The sequence below is a fragment of the Phytophthora cinnamomi genome (genome assembly GCF_018691715.1).
Source record: "Phytophthora cinnamomi strain GKB4 chromosome Unknown Contig70, whole genome shotgun sequence".
Taxonomy (NCBI): Eukaryota; Oomycota; class Peronosporomycetes; order Peronosporales; family Peronosporaceae; genus Phytophthora; species Phytophthora cinnamomi.
The window spans coordinates 350,791-368,117 of NW_027151003.1; the positions used below are offsets into that span (position 1 = coordinate 350,791).

The window sequence follows — 17,327 nt, forward strand, 5'->3', positions numbered from 1 at the left end:
TTGAAAGGAAGACCACAACCTCAGTTTGATTGGCTGTATAGGGAAGTAGTAGGTTTGATTTTATTGGGTGAAGTTCGTGTGGCCGGTGCCTTACGAGCGAGGGCACCTGGAACTGCCTCGCGAGAATGGCCACCAGATGACTGCCGTTGCAGCGGACGCGGCATACCTGTTGTGTCGATATGGGGAACAAAAGCTATCTTCTTTACGGATCCACGCTCCCTCCAGGTATCGGACAGCTAGCTAATCAGCTCGCCAAATGCGGAGTTCTATTTGCATCGCTTGAGCTTCTTCCTAGTAGTTGTTGAGGTTGCACTTCGCTGTCTGATCGACTGGATCCCTACCGCGAGGCAGACGGACTGCGCGTGCTGGCACGTGCCACCGGGGTCTGTGATTGAAGATGGGAAGATCTCGCAACCTGATTGGCTGGACTATCTCTGATACTGGAATGTGATCGGACGACAACTTCAATTTGGGTGCTTATGATTTGCATGTGTTGAGTCAACCGTTTTGAGCCGCAGCCGTGACTAGGCGGATCAGTCTTACGACTGGCAACTTCGTTTGGACCGCAGCCGAGATCGTTTGGACAACATCTACAAGCCTCACCTACTAGGGAACATTGCATACAGTAGGGAGTGCTAGCTGGCAAACACACTAACCTAAATCGAGCTCACTTTCGGATTTCCTTCCAACTACTCACTCGACTACCAAGCCTCATTCGCACACTCTCAATTGGTTATGAGCCCAAGCTACGCGGACACCGTCAAGCTCGTGGAAGATAACTACTTCCACTGGGAGTTCAACATGCGGATGAAGCTCTCGCGCAAGGGACTGCTGCCCCACATCATCAAGGCAGAGTTCGACCTAGTGAGCAACCGCACCACGGATGCATGGAAGACCGACGATCTGAAAGCCCTTGGAGTGATCGCTGGCGACGTCAGCCTCACATTCCAAGTCTACATCCGTGGTGCGATGACTGCGATGGACGCATGGACCATGCTCCAGGAGCAGTTCAACCGGAGCACGCTCAAGAACCGACTCCTCGTCACCAAGAAGCTGCATAACTTCAGGATGGAGCCCGGTACGCGGTTCACGACGCACGTGGACCGATTCAAGGAAATCGTGCTCCAAATGGAGACGATTGGTGAGCCTCTCGACGAGACCCGCCAACTCGTGCTGCTGCTCGGCAGTTTGACCGATGAGTACCGGATGATCAGTACCGTGCTCGAGAACACGCCGAACATGACGCTCTCGTACGCAATCCAAGCGCTCGCTGGTGTTGAAGCCTCGGATGAATCGTCACCGGCTCAAGAGAAGGCGTTTGCTACGAAGAAGAAGGAGAATTTCAAGCATCGGTTCAACGGCAAGTGCTTCTACTGCAAGAAGACTGGCCACAAGGAATTCGAGTGCCGCAAGAAGAAGGTCGACAACGAACGTGGGCAAGTCGCGCAAGCTGCGTCCGACTTCGCGTTTACGGCAACGGGTGCGATGGACAAGTCGGAGTGGCTCGTGGACTCCGGTGCCAGCTCGCACATGACCAGCGTCCGGGACAAGTTCGTGTCCATGAAGGAGCTGAAGACGCCAGTCCGCATCACGATCGCGGATGGCACGAAGATCGACGCAGTTGCAAAGGGCACCGTCGGAATGAAGCTGATGGACGGAACGTCTGTCACGCTGTCGGATGTGCTATACATCCCTGAAGTTGATGGAAGCCTCATCTCGGTTGCGAAGCTGGCCGAGAAGGACGTCGTCGCGCAGTTCAGCAAGGACAAGTGTGTCTTTCGCTATGGCGATGCTACCGTCATGGAGGCCAAGCGTTTTGGAAACGTCTACAAGTTGAAGACAGTGGGGGGCGAGGTGTGTCGTGCGGCGACGGCATCTCGTAAGGAGCCATGGGCCGTTGTGCACGCCCGTCTCGGCCACATCCCGTTCAAACGTTACGAACATGGCAGACGGAGTGCCTTGCGTTTCGGATGGTGTCACAAGTGGTACCGTCTGCGCAGGCTGCTGCATGGGCAAGATGAGAGCGGACGACTATCCGCGCCACCCGGAGAAGCTCGTCAAGAGTGCAGGCGTACTGGATCTGGTCCACACGGACGTGATGGGTCCGATGCAGACCAAGACACCCGGTGGCTGCACGTATGTGGTAACCTTCATTGATGACTACTCACGTCACGTGACCATCTACTTCATGAAGGCCAAATCGGAAGTGCTGTCGAAGTTCAAGATCTTCAAGGCGGCAATGGAGAACGCAACAGGCAAGGCGATCAAGCGCCTACGTTCTGACAATGGTGGCGAGTACACGGGCAAGCCGTTCAAGGCCTACCTCGACCGCAGTGGCATCAAGCATGAAAAGACGGTGCCATACACGCCTCAGCAAAATGGACTGCCTGAGCGCATGAACCGAAGTTTGGTGGAGATGGCGCGCTGTATGCTCTACCACGAAGCCATTGAGAAAAAGTGGTGGGCCGAAGCCGTAAACACGGCTGCGTGGATCATCAACCGGCTCCCCAACTCGGTGAACGTCAAGACGCCCTACGAAATTGTGCATGGAACCAAGCCGCAGCTCAAGAACATGAAAGTATTTGGTTCAGTCGGCTACGCGCACATTCCCGACGAGAAGCGTCGCAAGTTGGATGCTAAGGCCTTCAAGTGTCGATTCGTTGGCTACGAGGATGGTGTCAAGGGATACCGAGTACTCAACGTGGCGACGGGAAAGGTGCAAATCGTGCGCACCGTGAAGTTCGTGGAAACAACAAGTCTGGATGACATGGTGGAGAAAATGGAGCTGGATGACGATGAAGTCAAGGTGGAGCAGCCCAGCCATGGTGGGTATCAACCGGACGAGTCAGGACAAGTCGTGCCAATGGATTCTGAAGTTGGGGACGTTATCCCACTTCAACGTGACATGGGCGTAAACGATGCGATCGTGCCATACGGATCGACACATCATATGATTACCCGATCGCGTGCTCGCCACATTGACGAGACAACGGATCCTGAAGAGGCAGGCGCTCGCAAGAAGCAAGTCGTGGCACCCTCGACTACTGGCACGAAGCGCCAGAAGATGATTCAAGGCAGAGTTCAGGTTAACGAGGACCAATATGCAATTGAAGGTGGCCAAGCAATGGCTGCAACGGAAGAGGTCCCGACGTCATATGAAGAAGCTATGGCGAGTGCGGACCAAGTGGAATGGAAGAGGGCTATGCAGAGCGAGTTGAAGTCGCTCGTAGCAAACAAGACATGGAAGCTGGTGCCGAGACCAGCTCACCAACGACCGATCGGCTGTCGTTGGGTATTCGCATTGAAACGCAACGAGAAGGGACAAGTCATTCGTCACAAGGCCCGTCTCGTAGCCAAGGGTTACTCGCAACGTCACGGAGTGGACTATGAAGAGACGTACGCCCCGGTGGCTTACCTGAACTCGATTCGCGCCAAACTGGCGAAGTGCGTCGCAGATGGATACGACATCGAGCAATGCGACGTCGACACCGCGTTCCTGTACGGCAAGCTAGAAGAAGAGATCTACATGGACTTGCCAGAGGGACTCCGAGATCTCTTGACACTTGCCGAAGAAGATGGTGAAGAGGACGTCGTTTGTATGTTGCTACAAAGTTTGTACGGACTCAAGCAGGCGTCACGAATATGGAACGAAACGATTGACGCGCACCTCAAGGTGATGGGATTCAAGCCTGCTGACGCCGACCCGTGTGTGTACACAAGAGGGGATGGAGACGACCACTGCATTGTGTGTCTCTACGTGGACGACATGCTGATCGCATCGTGGGACAATGCGGTGATTACATCGGTGAAGGCTGGAATCGCGGAGAAGTTTCGAATCAAGGACCTCGGGTGCGCACGTTTCATTCTTGGAATTGAGATCGACTACAACATGGATCGCAAGACACTGAGGATCTCTCAACAAGCGTACACCGAGTCGATCATCAAGAAGTTTGGGCAAGAGAACGCGAAGCCGTGCACATCGCCTATGGAAGCTGGAGTTCATCTGACCAAGGCCGACGAACCGCAGGCGGAAGAAGAGAAGACCAAGATGAAGTCGAAGCCCTACCGATCGCTGGTGGGCAGCCTGATGTACCTGGCATGTGGAACACGACCTGACATTTCGGTCGTGGTTGCCAAGTTGAGTCGTTTCCTGGAGAACCCTGGCCAGAAGCACTGGGACGCCGGAATCAAGGTAGTGCGCTACCTACTGAAGACCAAGGACGTGGGCATCACGTACGATGGGTTATGTGGAACCGAGCTCGTCGCCTACTCAGATGCGGACTGGGCCGGCAGCCGCGACGACCGTCGTTCCGTAAGCGGGACGATGTTAATGATGTGCGGTGCTCCTGTGGTGTGGCGTTCGACGTATCAGAAGACTATCGCGTTAAGTTCTACAGAGGCCGAGTATATGGCGCTGAGCGAATGCGTGAAGGAGTGCGTCTGGATGCGCCGTCTATTGAAGGACATTGGCACTGAATAAGTGGGGGCTACGGTGATCTATGAAGACAACCAAGGCGCGATGGCATTGGCGAAGAATGTTGGATACCAAGCTCGCACGAAACACATCGACATACGCTACCACTTCATTCGCGAGAAGGTGGTGAGCAACGAAGTCGCGCTGGAGTATGTGGAGACCAAGAACCAGCTCGCTGACTTCATGACAAAGGGTCTATCGTCGAAGACGCTCCACTACTTGATGATGTGTAGCAACGTTGGACCCAAGCTCGAGACATCGAATTGAGTGGGGGTGTTGAGGTTGCACTTCGCTGTCTGATCGACTGGATCCCTACCGCGAGGCAGACGGACTGCGCGTGCTGGCACGTGCCACCGGGGTCTGTGATTGAAGATGGGAAGATCTCGCAACCTGATTGGCTGGACTATCTCTGATACTGGAATGTGATTGGACGACAACTTCAATTTGGGTGCTTATGATTTGCATGTGTTGAGTCAACCGTTTTGAGCCGCAGCCATGACTAGGCGGATCAGTCTTACGACTGGCAACTTCGTTTGGACCGCAGCCGAGATCGTTTGGACAACATCTACAAGCCTCACCTACTAGGGAACATTGCATACAGTAGGGAGTGCTAGCTGGCAAACACACTAACCTAAATCGAGCTCACTTTCGGATTTCCTTCCAACTACTCACTCGACTACCAAGCCTCATTCGCACACTCTCAATTGTAGTGCTCAATGCCCTCATCTTGATACGAGTAGCGAATGCTACTATTTCCTTTGTGCAGCATAGCTTCTTCGTCGCTGCCTCCAGTTCCCTCTATCTCGTTGACCACCATCGCGGCTTCAAGCCACGCCAACGCGCTTGCACACTCGCTAGTACATGTAGCGAGTCGCTACGAGTAATGATCGCTAGTATGACGAATGGCTAACAAAAGCCATTCGTGACACTAAGCTTAACTTAAATAAAAAATAAAATATCTACTTTTTGCCGCATCTAAACATAGTAAACAAATTCTTCGAAGTATTATCTGGAAATCGAGACCTTCGAGATTGACGGCCTCAGTCCATTGCGTTGCCGCTAAATTGCAGCGTCTGCCCACCATCCGGGGCGTGCCGTTGGCGGCGTCGGCCAGCAGCTGATCGCTGCGTCGGGCTGCAGGAATTGCGTGGGGGTCGTGCTCTTGGCGGTGGGCGTCTTGCGCTCGCGAGACGCGGTCATCGCCGTGACACTCACCTCGGCAATCGATGGCAATGCAGCCGTCATCGGCTTCTTCGCTGCGGTGGGCTCTCACAACAAATTCTGGAGAACGGTCGAGACAGTAGAGGTTTGTGCAGTATATCGCGTCGTAACATATAAGACTAGTGAGCACAGACCTGTGCTCACTAGTGGAATTGTGGTACGCTGGTAGATTTATGGAGGAAACACGCTCTGCTATTCGTAGTGGCTTGTACTCGATCATAAGAAAATCACCCACTTTCGTTCCACCAACAAATACCTCCTCCCGATTCCCTGGCGTCCGCCCTTCGCTCCAGAATATGCCACGGAAGCAGCACACCGGCGCAATGAAGGAAGAGATTGAAGATTGGTGCGCAAATCTAGCCCCCCCCAAAAAAAAAAAAAAAAAAAAACTTTCAGCTTTAAATCCTCCCCTAGCGAGAACCAATCTGACGAATTGTCGATTCCTTCCACTGTTACTGCTCCCGCCACGACGATGATTTCTTCCCCAACAACGAAAGCCCCTGCGCAGTTCAATCCCGATGACCGGTTGGCTCTTACATGTGCATGGATCACCGCGTCTTTGAGTCTGGCAGCGCAATAATCGCAAGAGTTCTGGAACAAGATCCAATCCGACTACGCTGATAACTTGCCCCTGACTGGACGACTCAAGACAGTGGAACTCAATGGGAATCGACCTGTCCACAATTGGTCCTAATGATGTTCACTGAGAAATGGACCAAGTGCCCAATCAACCTTGGGTATGCATTGGCGCGTCGGAAAGAAGCGTTCAGGTGCGCGAAAGCCGAATACCTAGCAAATGGCAAGTTTGGGAACTGGGAGTCCGCATGGAACTCATGGACTACGACAAATGGCAGAACGTATTGAGGCCTCGGATCATTCAACACGGGATTTCGTTCCAGTAGCTCAATCGTCGATCAAAATCAAGGCGTGAGGACGAAGAAGATACGACGCAAGACGAAGATTAAGCAACGTCTGGACGTTGACGGTACTCAACATCCAGTTGCGGCGCAAAAAGCCCTGACAGAGGAATCGAACTGAAGGAAGTGGTGGCACTGGGGCTTTAACTGGAATTGGGCATCGTGACGCCGAGTGAAGACGGACTTTCAGCCGAAGCAATCGAGTATCAGCACTTGAGACGTCTTCAGTTTCTCCAGAAGCTTCGAACGCAGCGCTAAATGCAATGTGCTTCATTCTACATATGCAGAGCATTAAACCTTACGAAAATGATTAATGATTGTTGTGGGAGATCCGTGGTAGTTCTAATCATGCACGTCTGGACTGGAACGCAGGTTTCGTTTGAGAAATATATTGCTGTGGCTTAATATGTCGTTGCTCTTGTCATTGTTAGCTTATCGCATCGTTGGTGATAACAATCCTAGGCCAAATCCGTCTCGCGAATCTCGTCGATTCCGGCAAGTTCCACATCGGCAGGCTCTACAGCATTGCTGCTTAGCACGGATTTCGCTTCGGGGTCTTCACCTCCGTGAGCTTGCTTGCGCTTGCGCAAGTTGTCAAGTGTCGTGGCGGATGGAGCGTACAAGTAGCACAGTGTGTACACGTACACGTTGAAAATAGTTTGGAGCGAGGTCCACGCGCCTCCGCTGGATGGGGTTGGCGAAAATGCGCCATTGGCAAGACCCGAGAAAGAAGCGATTATCATCAACAAACTCAGTCCCACCAAGTAGCGGTAGCGCATACGACGTGCTTTGATCTCGGTGATACTCATGACGTTTAAGATGCAGTACCATACGACGAAAACAGCACTGAGGAGCTCACATAACGCCTTGAGAAGCGCAAAGTTACTGTTCTCGGCCAAGGGGTCCCACGTAACATCGTTATTGCGGTTGTACTTGATGTAGCCGTAGTAAAGCGCCATGATGATCCAGAAGAAGGACACGAAGAGAATTTTAGGCGCGAAGAACCGCGTGTTCGACACGCCGCTTTCTTTGCCTTGGAGACGCAGGTTGTCGATTGAAACCAGCCAAAACAGCAGCAGCATCTGGAAGAACGTCACTTGGAACCCCACGCTAAGAATACGAGCTGCGTTGCTGCCGTACTTCGCTTCGGCGGCGTAGAATGGATCGTTGAAGAGAATCAGCGACAACACGAGTGCCATGACGAAACCTTGCTCGACGTTTTGCTCCCGAGACGACAATTTGTTGACGCTGAAAATGTACCAGCCAGCGAAGATCGCTGAGAGGAACAGAAAGAAGAGCTTCATGCCGATGAGCCAATCGGTAAATGATTCGGTGCCCCAGGTCTTGCGAAACTGAATGTTCGAGCCGTTCAACGCCAAGTTTTCGGTGGAGTTGAACAAAACATCGACTTGATAGTCGTTGAAGTCAATGTCTCCGAAGCGTAGGAAGTAGGCTGGGTCGCAGTACGATTCACCTTCTCCACACTCGACAGTGACTGTCTTTTGGACAACGTTGGTGATGATTTCTGCGTAAGTCTGGTTGCCGCTGGTCTCGTTGAGGAAGAACCCCTTGACGTGCGGCGTCATTGTGACATCGAAAGACCGGGCTGTCTTCTGTAAATTTGGGAACGCGGCCTCCAGGTAGAAGTAGCGGTTGAGCTGCGTGAACCCGTTGAGCCCGAACGTGTAGTGAACCACATGGAGGCTCTGCTCGTTGCTTGCAAACGGTCGGTTCGTTCGGTTCGTGCACGCATCAAACATGCAGGTCAGAACGGGCCTTTGTTCCTTCGACGACAGACTCAGGACCTCATCGATGGCTGAAACAGTTCCATTCGCGTCCGCGTCTTGGACCGTGGTCGTACTGTTAGGACCGAGGCACTCCTTGAACAAGCTGATCGAAAAGTCGGACGTGCAGCGTGTCGATATGCTGGTCCAGTCGGAGTTGGCAACCGCAGGGGAACCGCTGAAGCCAATTAGCACGAAGAGGGCAAGGAACGTGACTGCGATGCCCGAGACCAACAGCAGCTTCAACATTGAAATGACTTCGATCCGCATAAAGCTACCATCTTCGCCCCGCTCCGCAGGCCTCGACTTCATTTTTTCTACCGCGTGGAAATCACTCAACGTAGCTGAAGAAAACTTAGCGTCGTTTAAAAGCGGAAATGACGTCGACAGCTTTTAGCCGCACACATGCGATGATACCTTCGCATTGATCGGCTAACTAAATTCGTCCGAGCATGTCCGTTTTCTCTTCCTGAGTTGCTGAAACTCCTGACCTGCACTATTGATGACCTTCAAGTAACTCCAGGGTATTCTAAAACGCTTTTAAAACTACCTTTGGTCTCAGCAGTGACAGCAGAAATATGGCAATTGAACAGATCTCAAGTACACAGAGTGAATTACAGTACCTTACTACATCCATTATGCTAAAAGTTCCGAATACTACAGCACACAATTTCCAGTCCTTTCAAATCGTTACCTTTTCTGGATGCTCAGGAGAACGCGCAGATCATCACACTAAACACGACCACGAGAGCGAGCAGCAGGTAGAACCATCCCACGTACAATAGTGCAAGCACAACTAGTGCAAGCAACACACCCATCGCCGCGATCTTGAATAGCCGGACATTCTCGAAGCGCTCCGGGTTTACGCGTTCACGCTCTTTCAGCTGGTACTCCTGGCGTTGACGTTCGTTGAGGTCTTGAACCACTGAGTCCCGCTCCCAGTGGCGCCGAAGCATGCCGTAGGATGATGTGCCGAACGCTGCTAGTGCCCCGAGGGCTATCAGCGAATCACTTTTCACTGGGTCGACGAAAGGCGACGACTTCGACTTTGCGAGTTGGCCCCTTGAATTACCCATTAACTTTCCTGTGCCCGTAGGGCTCGAGTAGTTCCCGAATTGACGGATGCGAAGAGCCTGATCACGTTGTGCAGGAGCCAACTGGAGCTTGAGATTTGGCGCGCAGCCCTTGTTGACGCTTCTGTACGACTCGAATGTTGACATTGTTGGGACACCGGGTGATTTGCAGAATGAAAACGATTCTACCAACTAACGTCCTGCGGGGGGTACTTTCTGTGAGGACGAAATAGTGGTTAACTTTTCCTGGAGTCCTGAGCGATAGCGGCTACATCTGTTGTAATATTCCCGATCCGTTTCCTGTGTGAAGACGAGTGCATATGTTCGTGTTCAGGAGCATGTTCTCTTCGGTACGATGACAGTACCGGTGGAGCTTGTCGAGTGATGAGTTGGAAATGCAAGGATTTACTTCTAATGTTATGTATTACGCCGATTCCAAGAGGCAAGTTTTCATAGTAAACAGGTTAGGTAATTCTAATTAATTTGTTATTCCATCTATGAGTTGCTGTCGATGTTACAGATCTGCGTACTCGTTGCGAACAGCTCGAGCTTCGCGGGCGGCGACGGCATCAACAAAGTTTGCGATTTCAGTTTCGTTGGCGGGTGGTAAGTCGCCGCCATAGAGAGCAAAAAGCTCAGCTGATGTAAAACTATTGAAGAACTCGGATGCCTTATCGGCACACCCAGCGCAAAATGCCAAACGGTTGCTGCAGACGGAACAACCCTGAAGAATATGGACGAACTCAGCCTGTGTAGAAGCAAAATGGCTCATAGCCGGAGAAAGTTTCCTCATCAACCGCTCTAGCTCGCGCTTATCTGCCACCAGCATTTTAAACAAGATGTTAGGTTTTGCTTGGTCTCCCGGGGGCACCCCGATGAGAAACTTACCTCGAATCATGCTCTCGTTGGCCTTATCCTGCTCGAGTAGTACAAGTTCATCGTGGCCGTCAAGTGTGAAAAGGGTTCGATAGCGACGGCGCTTGGATTCACACAGGGCTTGAAGCTCTCGGTCACAACGGTCTTTTATTTGCAGTGCTCGATCCAGTTTGATCTTCGCTTGGGAAATCGCATCTGCAATAAACAGGATAGAGGTAAGCTACGTCTGTTTGGCATTACCGATGCCACGAGATCACAACCCTTCAGGTTGCTTTCGCTCTGTCCGCGAGTTGGCTGAATCGCACCTGACACGGAAGATAAAGATGTAAAAATGATTTCACCATAATCATACGGATGGTTGATCATCCACCTTCGTACCTTCACAAGCAACAAGCCGTTTGAACTCGGCCGTGGCCAGCGTTCGCCGACTCAGCGATTCTCTACAGCACAACAAGGAAATTCAGTCCATTATTGCCAAGACTACAGTAGTACTTGGAAATCTACCTCCTTTGCCCGCTTGGTTGATCCGATGGGGTCAATGCGGATGCTGCCCGACGCATCACCTTGCCTAACGTAGCCGTGTCATCACCAGTACCATGCATTTGCTTCGTCAAATAGCCAGGACTATGAAGAGTACGATCCGTTCCGCGGAGGATTGAGGACTTGCTCAGGACTCGAAGACATCTTGAACCGCTATTTTTGCTAGAAAACATATCTGATGAACATCGGGTTTGGTGGGGATTGATTTGACTGTGTTATTCCTGAGCTACGTACTTGACCTTCGGCAATATGTAGCCGCAGTCGTCTCGGTTCCCGTGGTTCCCGAGACCGTCGCTACTACCGTATCCAAACGAGCAAATGCAAGTTCCCTGTTGGTAATCGCAGTAACCTCTGTTCGAGCAGACCGCGTTTTCCTTTGTGCCCTGTTGACTCGCAACACCACCGATTGCATCCCCGTTGACCGCGGTGATGAAACTTACTGCTCCACCAGTTGCGGTAAGGCCTGCCGTGACAGCTCGCAACGGTGGAATATCTCCGTGGTCCACTGGGAATGTGACGGTGATAATATTGGCGGGAGATGCTGGAGCAGAGCAGGCTTGTATCCCAGAGGAGTACATCACGACAGGATCTTCGAATCCGAACGAAGTCTTGAGGATATGACGAAGCGCACTGGCACGGGCATTGAAAGGGATATCGGTTGACGTCGAGGTGCGATACTGGAGTCGGAAGACACCTCCTGACGCAGTGCACCTCAGCACCTGGATTTCATCTACTTGGCCTGTCGTAATGGGGTCATCACCCCTAGGACATGACCCTGTCATCACGAATAGAGTGTTTTAGCCAACAAAAGTACTTCCAAAGAAAGCAGCAATACGATGCCTACGTTTGCTGCAGTCGTATCCTTCGTAGCCAGGGTCGCACTTGCAGCCGAGGATGTTGTATCGGTCAAATGTCTGCATATTATTCGGGTCAGCCCCATAGTCGAATCGCAGCGATGGCGAGTCCACGTCAGCTTCCAATGAAAGTCGCCGGATACTCATGCATTCCCCATGACCGCTGCAAGCAGGTTCACCTGGACATTTCACTATACCATAGTACATATTGTGAGGTTCCCAGAGTAAACTGCATTGCATTGACTTGCACTCACTGAACTCGCACGCGGCTCCTTCAAATGGGGTATAGCATGAACACTGGCCAGTTGTCTGGTCGCAAGTTCCGACATCTGAGCACATTGTCCACTGGTTATGCACGGTGTTACTCGCTGATGGGGCAGTGAACCAGGACGGCCCGATTGGACAAGTTCCTGTTGTGAAACAAATAGGGTTAGCCGTTGATGGTAAGTAAAAATGTTTGCAATCGTCATACTTGAGGAGCAATCTCCTGTCGTCCATCCTTTCTCGCAAACACATTTAAAGGATGGAGATCCTGTGCAGTAGCCGTGGCCGCTACAAGCGAGCTCTCCGACGCAGGATACGATAGGACCGCCGTACATATTCTTGTCATTGGCACAACCACAGTCGCCGCGCGTTCCTGGATTTCCGTATCCGTCGCTGGACCGATAGCCCGGCATTGGATTGAGGAAGCACACACACTGACCGGTGTCTAGAGCCAAGTACACAGATTAGCGCCTTGATACATTGAAAAATGCATTTTGCTTTTTCTCACCATGGTTACAGTCCCCTCGATTACTACAGAATTCCCACTCCTTCGTGCCTTGAACAGAAGTTCTTCCGGCCAAGATACCACCTGCAGAGGTCGCGAATACGCTGCCTCCTGTGAGATAAGAGGTACCCTTTAACGTCCCCAAAACCTTAATCGGAGGTTGCCTAGTTTGTAAAGACCAACAAACCGTTAGCAAGAAGGCACAGACACAACGGACAAATGCACCAAGCGTTGTCGTACGGGCCGAAATCGTATATAAACTCGATCAGGATGGCGTTGGCGGTCGCGCTACTGCAAACGGTCTTTGCTGTCCCACCAAACGTGACGTTCACCTGGGGGAAATTTGGGATTGAAGCGAGGATGCTTTGAAACTGCGAAAGTGAGGCATTGAACGGCACTTGCGCGCCTTGTCCATTGAAGAACAGGAAAAATGAGCCTCCCGTCGCGGTACACTGCACAATTTGCACCTCGTTCTTTTGTCCCGTAGTCAGCGGGTCATCTCCTCGAGGACAAGAGCCTGAGGAATGAATTCACCACAACACTTCGGTGAGCAAAGAGAGAAACAACCAACCAGATTGACGTAAGAACGCACGCAGTGAACAGTCATAGGCGTGGTATCCCTTGCGGCAATTGCATCCGTAGATCATCTCTGCGTCCCAGACGCTGTCATAGAGCGGCTCCGACCCCACAGCAAACGTCGCCGACAGCTCTTTCAACGACAGGCATTGGCCAGCGCCGTCACAGGCGTTGGGGCACTCCACTGCAGCATCCAAAGCACGAAAACCCGTCAGCTTACAACAATCACAGCACTGCCCTAATCTTTCCAGATACGCGTACACCGCTGACAAGCCGAACCCACGAAGCCTTCGTCGCAGCTGCAGGATCCCTCCTCGTAGTCGCACACGCCCCTGTTCGAGCACTCGACAGGGTAGTGCGCGTCGTCCGTCGCTCGCGCAGCGGCCACCCACGCCGGCCCCAGCGGACAGCTCTCTACCGTGCATCAAATAGTAAGGCAACCGGAGGCGAGAGTCCGAAACTAGGGATCAATGGACCACGCACTTACTCTGCGAGCAGTCGAAGCCGAAGTGGCGCGCGTCGCACTCGCACAGGTTTTGCGGGTTGCAGGTGCCGTAGCCCGAGCATATCTTCTTGTTGTACACGCCGCGCGCGCAGGCCGCGTCCGCGCCATCGAGCAGCAACAGCAGCGCACTGGCAGCCAGCAGAAGGCGCCGCATCACGATCAGCAAATGGCAAAAAAGGCAACTTCAACCCCCGCGTAACGGCCAGATTATGTTCACTACATATTGTTGTGTAATTCACATCATCACGTAATTACCCCTCGAATCGCAGCTTTTTACGCGCGTAAAAATCCAAGCGCGAAAATCTTGTTGGCCACCACAAGACGCCACCGTCGTACGAATCGTACAGGGGCCTCGGATCCTCTCTCGTGTCTCCTCTCGGCCGCCGCTCGCTGCTCTCCCCCCTCCTGCTCCTCCACCTCCGCCACCATGTCGATGGTCTTTGACGAGTACGGGCGGCCCTTCATCATCCTGCGCGACCAGGAGCAGAAGGAGCGCATCAAGGGCGTGGAGGCCATCAAGGTGCGTGCGTGTCAAAAATAGCTGTCGAAATGGTCAAAAACTAAAGCGTTGTGCTGTGGTATACTATACACGTTGTCAAAAACTCGGTATACATCGCTGTCGAAAACTCCAACCTGCAGAGCAACATCCTGGCGGCGCGCACCGTGTCGAGCCTGCTGCGCACGTCGCTGGGCCCGCGCGGCATGGACAAGATGATGGTGAGCCAGGACGGCGACGTGACCATCTCGAACGACGGCGCCACGATCCTGGAGCAGATGCAGGTGGAGCACCGCGTGGCGCACCTGCTCGTGGAGCTCAGCAAGTCGCAGGACGACGAGATCGGCGACGGCACCACGGGCGTCGTGGTGCTGGCCGGCGCGCTGCTGGAGCAGGCCGAGAAGCTGCTGAGCAACGGGCTGCACCCGATGCGCATCGCCGACGGCTTCGAGGAGGCCTGCGAGATCGCGTGCAAGCACCTGGAGGCCATCGGAGACGTGATCCAGTTCTCGGAGCAGGACGCCACGCCCCTCGTGGAGACGGCCATGACCACGCTGTCCTCCAAGATCGTCAACAAGTACAAGCGTCAGATGGCGCAGATCGCCGTGGACGCCGTCATGAAGGTGGCCAACTTCGACACGCGCGACGTCAACTTCGACCTCATCAAGATGGAGGGCAAGCCCGGCGGCACCCTGGGCGACACGGCGCTCATCCACGGCATCGTGATCGACAAGGACTTCTCGCACCCGCAGATGCCCAAGGAGGTCAAGGACGCCAAGATGTGCATCCTCACCTGCCCCTTCGAGCCTCCCAAGCCCAAGACCAAGCACAAGCTGGACATCACGAGCGTCGAGGCCTACGAGAAGCTCTACAAGCAGGAGCAGGAGTACTTTACCACCATGATCAAGCAGGTCAAGGACAGCGGCGCCAACCTCGTGATTTGTCAGTGGGGCTTCGACGACGAGGCCAACCACTTGCTGCTGCAGAACCAGCTGCCTGCTGTGCGCTGGGTCGGCGGCGTCGAGCTGGAGCTCATTGCTATTGCCACGGGCGGACGCATCGTCCCGCGCTTCTCGGAGCTCACGCCCGAGAAGCTGGGCCGCGCCGGCACCGTGCGTGAGGTCGCTTTCGGCACGACGAAGGAGCGCATGCTGGTGATTGAGGACTGCGCGAGCTCGGACGCCATCACCGTGCTGGTGCGCGGTGGCAACAAGATGATTCTGGAGGAGGCCAAGCGATCGCTGCACGACGCCATGTGTGTAACGCGCAACCTGATCAAGAACAACCGCATCGTGTACGGCGGCGGCGCTGCCGAAATTGCTTGCGGTATTGCCGTGCGGGAACACGCTGACAACACCACGGGCATCGAGCAGTACGCTATCCGCGCCTTTGCTGACGCTCTGGAGGACGTCCCGATGGCTCTGGCTGAGAACAGCGGTCTGAGCCCCATTGACTCGCTTTCCGCCGTGCGCGCACAGCAGATCGCCGAGAAGAACCCGCGACTCGGTATTGACTGCAACTCGTCCGGCACGAACGACATGAGGGAGCAGCAGGTGTTCGAGACGCTTATCGGCAAGCAGCAGCAGCTGCAGCTTGCTACGCAGGTTGTGCGGATGATCCTCAAGATCGATGATGTCATTATTGAAGGCTCGTACGCGTAGGCCGATGAAAGCCTATAAATCTACTGCTGCTGCACTGCAACAGCGTGCAGCTTGTGTTTTCGAGACACGCGAGTTGCGGCGGTGGCGGAACAAATGGAAGGTTTTAGTTTATAGTCAGCTATCTGCACTCTTGTTGCTGCTACTCCGTGTTGTACGAGAGGAGTGTTCGGGTGCTAAGCTTATTTTTCCCTTTACTTTGTGGTGTGCTAGGTAAAGGAAGTCGCATGAAGGTACGAAAGACAATCGATTCAACGAAATTCACGCAGAATACTATTATGTAGTATAGGTATAACACTCACAGCTCACCACCGCACGTCGAGACTCCTTCCAACAACATTCACGGCTACAGGTGCCCGGCCTTCTCTCTCAACTTTTGCAGCATGATTTGATGCTGCAAGTGCAGATATTCCTTTGCTTCCCCCGGCAGTCCATCCTCGCTCGTCGTCATGATGTCCAGCTCCAGCCGACGCTCCATCAGCTGTGCCATCCCGCCGTCTTCGCTTCCGCTTCTTCCGACCCAACTGGACTCTTGCTCTTCGGGGGTACTCAGCACCAATGAACCAGACCAGACAACCGTTCCCTCGAAAACGAACCGAGGGGAAGGAAGGCCTGGTGGGAAGACCTGGATGGCACCTCCTTCCTGCTGCTTCCTAGTGATCGCCAAGGTGATACATTATCGTCGGAAAGCAAGAAATCGCCTACGCAGCAAGCGCAAGTCTCGCCAGCAAAGTCCCCGAGAAACCTTCCTCCTGTGTTCATTCAGCTGCATACAACCAGAAGCAGTGAAGACCCTGATAATACCTCCTCGCTCGAAACACTTCCCCCAGATCGAGACAGCGCCGTCGATTCCACGCAACACCAGTAAGCAGCAAGTACCAACCCGGCGCACAAACACGAATCGCGAGGCTGGAATCAGCGGTCCTCGCACCAATGTCCCGCTTACAAGCCACATTAACCCCTTGAGCCCGGACGCCTGGACCTTACAAGATAAGGGTCATTCCTTAACGTGGACCATACACGTTAAGGTTTTATTTACTTGGATTTTGTATTGACCCTTACAAACTTCAAGTCATGAAGGGGTAGGTAATGTATCCATGCTTTCCCGCTGATGTGCAACGATCAACATAAACGATACTACCAGAAAGGACATTAACAGATCAAACTTGCACTTTGCATATGCTGTTTTGTAGAAGATCGACCCCCGCCACTCGACTTCGTGGCTCATTTCCGGATTTTCTTGCTTGGCTCCTAAACCCCACGCTGCCTCTCCAAAATGGCGTTTCAGGCTGAAGAAGGCTGGTTGGACATCCAAGCGATCCACTGGGCTATCAGTTGACTTCACCTATCTCAAGCTTGGGAAGACTACCAAGGGCGTCAGCGGAGAAGAGTTTTTCGAAGGCGTGGAAGCGCTCATGAAGTATTTGGATAAGATTGATCGGGGTAACACTGCATGTTGCATTTGGTGCTTACTCGCTACGGTGTGCTGATACTGTTGCATGAACAGCTGAGCTCCAAGCGAAGAAGCAGGCGAAGCGTGGCGGATCAGCAAATGTCGTTCGACGTCAAACCTCTTCAAACTCT

The 17,327-nt window shown here is 53.1% G+C and overlaps 4 protein-coding genes across 4 annotated transcripts; 1 reads left to right on the forward strand and 3 right to left on the reverse strand.

Annotated features, from left to right (window-relative positions):
- Positions 1-7,070: 7,070 nt before the first annotated feature.
- IUM83_18659 (transmembrane protein 181) lies at positions 7,071-8,645 on the reverse strand (the record flags this gene model as incomplete). The annotated part of the gene is made up of 1 exon (XM_067943669.1): positions 7,071-8,645. One exon carries the CDS (start codon positions 8,643-8,645, stop codon positions 7,071-7,073), a length of 1,575 nt encoding a protein of 524 aa, XP_067786180.1.
- Positions 8,646-9,103: 458 nt separating this feature from the next.
- On the reverse strand, positions 9,104-9,616 carry IUM83_18660 (uncharacterized protein; the record flags this gene model as incomplete). The annotated part of the gene is made up of 1 exon (XM_067943670.1): positions 9,104-9,616. The coding sequence occupies one exon, from the start codon at positions 9,614-9,616 to the stop codon at positions 9,104-9,106; it is 513 nt and encodes a 170-aa protein (XP_067786202.1).
- A 3,056-nt stretch (positions 9,617-12,672) lies between these two features.
- IUM83_18661 (Multiple epidermal growth factor-like domains protein 10) lies at positions 12,673-13,743 on the reverse strand (the record flags this gene model as incomplete). Its single annotated transcript, XM_067943671.1, has 4 exons — positions 12,673-13,025; positions 13,101-13,268; positions 13,346-13,498; positions 13,572-13,743. 4 exons carry the CDS (start codon positions 13,741-13,743, stop codon positions 12,673-12,675), a joined length of 846 nt encoding a protein of 281 aa, XP_067786225.1.
- Positions 13,744-14,016: 273 nt separating this feature from the next.
- On the forward strand, positions 14,017-15,746 carry IUM83_18662 (T-complex protein 1, epsilon subunit; the record flags this gene model as incomplete). Its single annotated transcript, XM_067943672.1, has 2 exons — positions 14,017-14,109; positions 14,229-15,746. The coding sequence occupies 2 exons, from the start codon at positions 14,017-14,019 to the stop codon at positions 15,744-15,746; spliced, it is 1,611 nt and encodes a 536-aa protein (XP_067786201.1).
- Between the last annotated feature and the right edge of the window lie 1,581 nt (positions 15,747-17,327).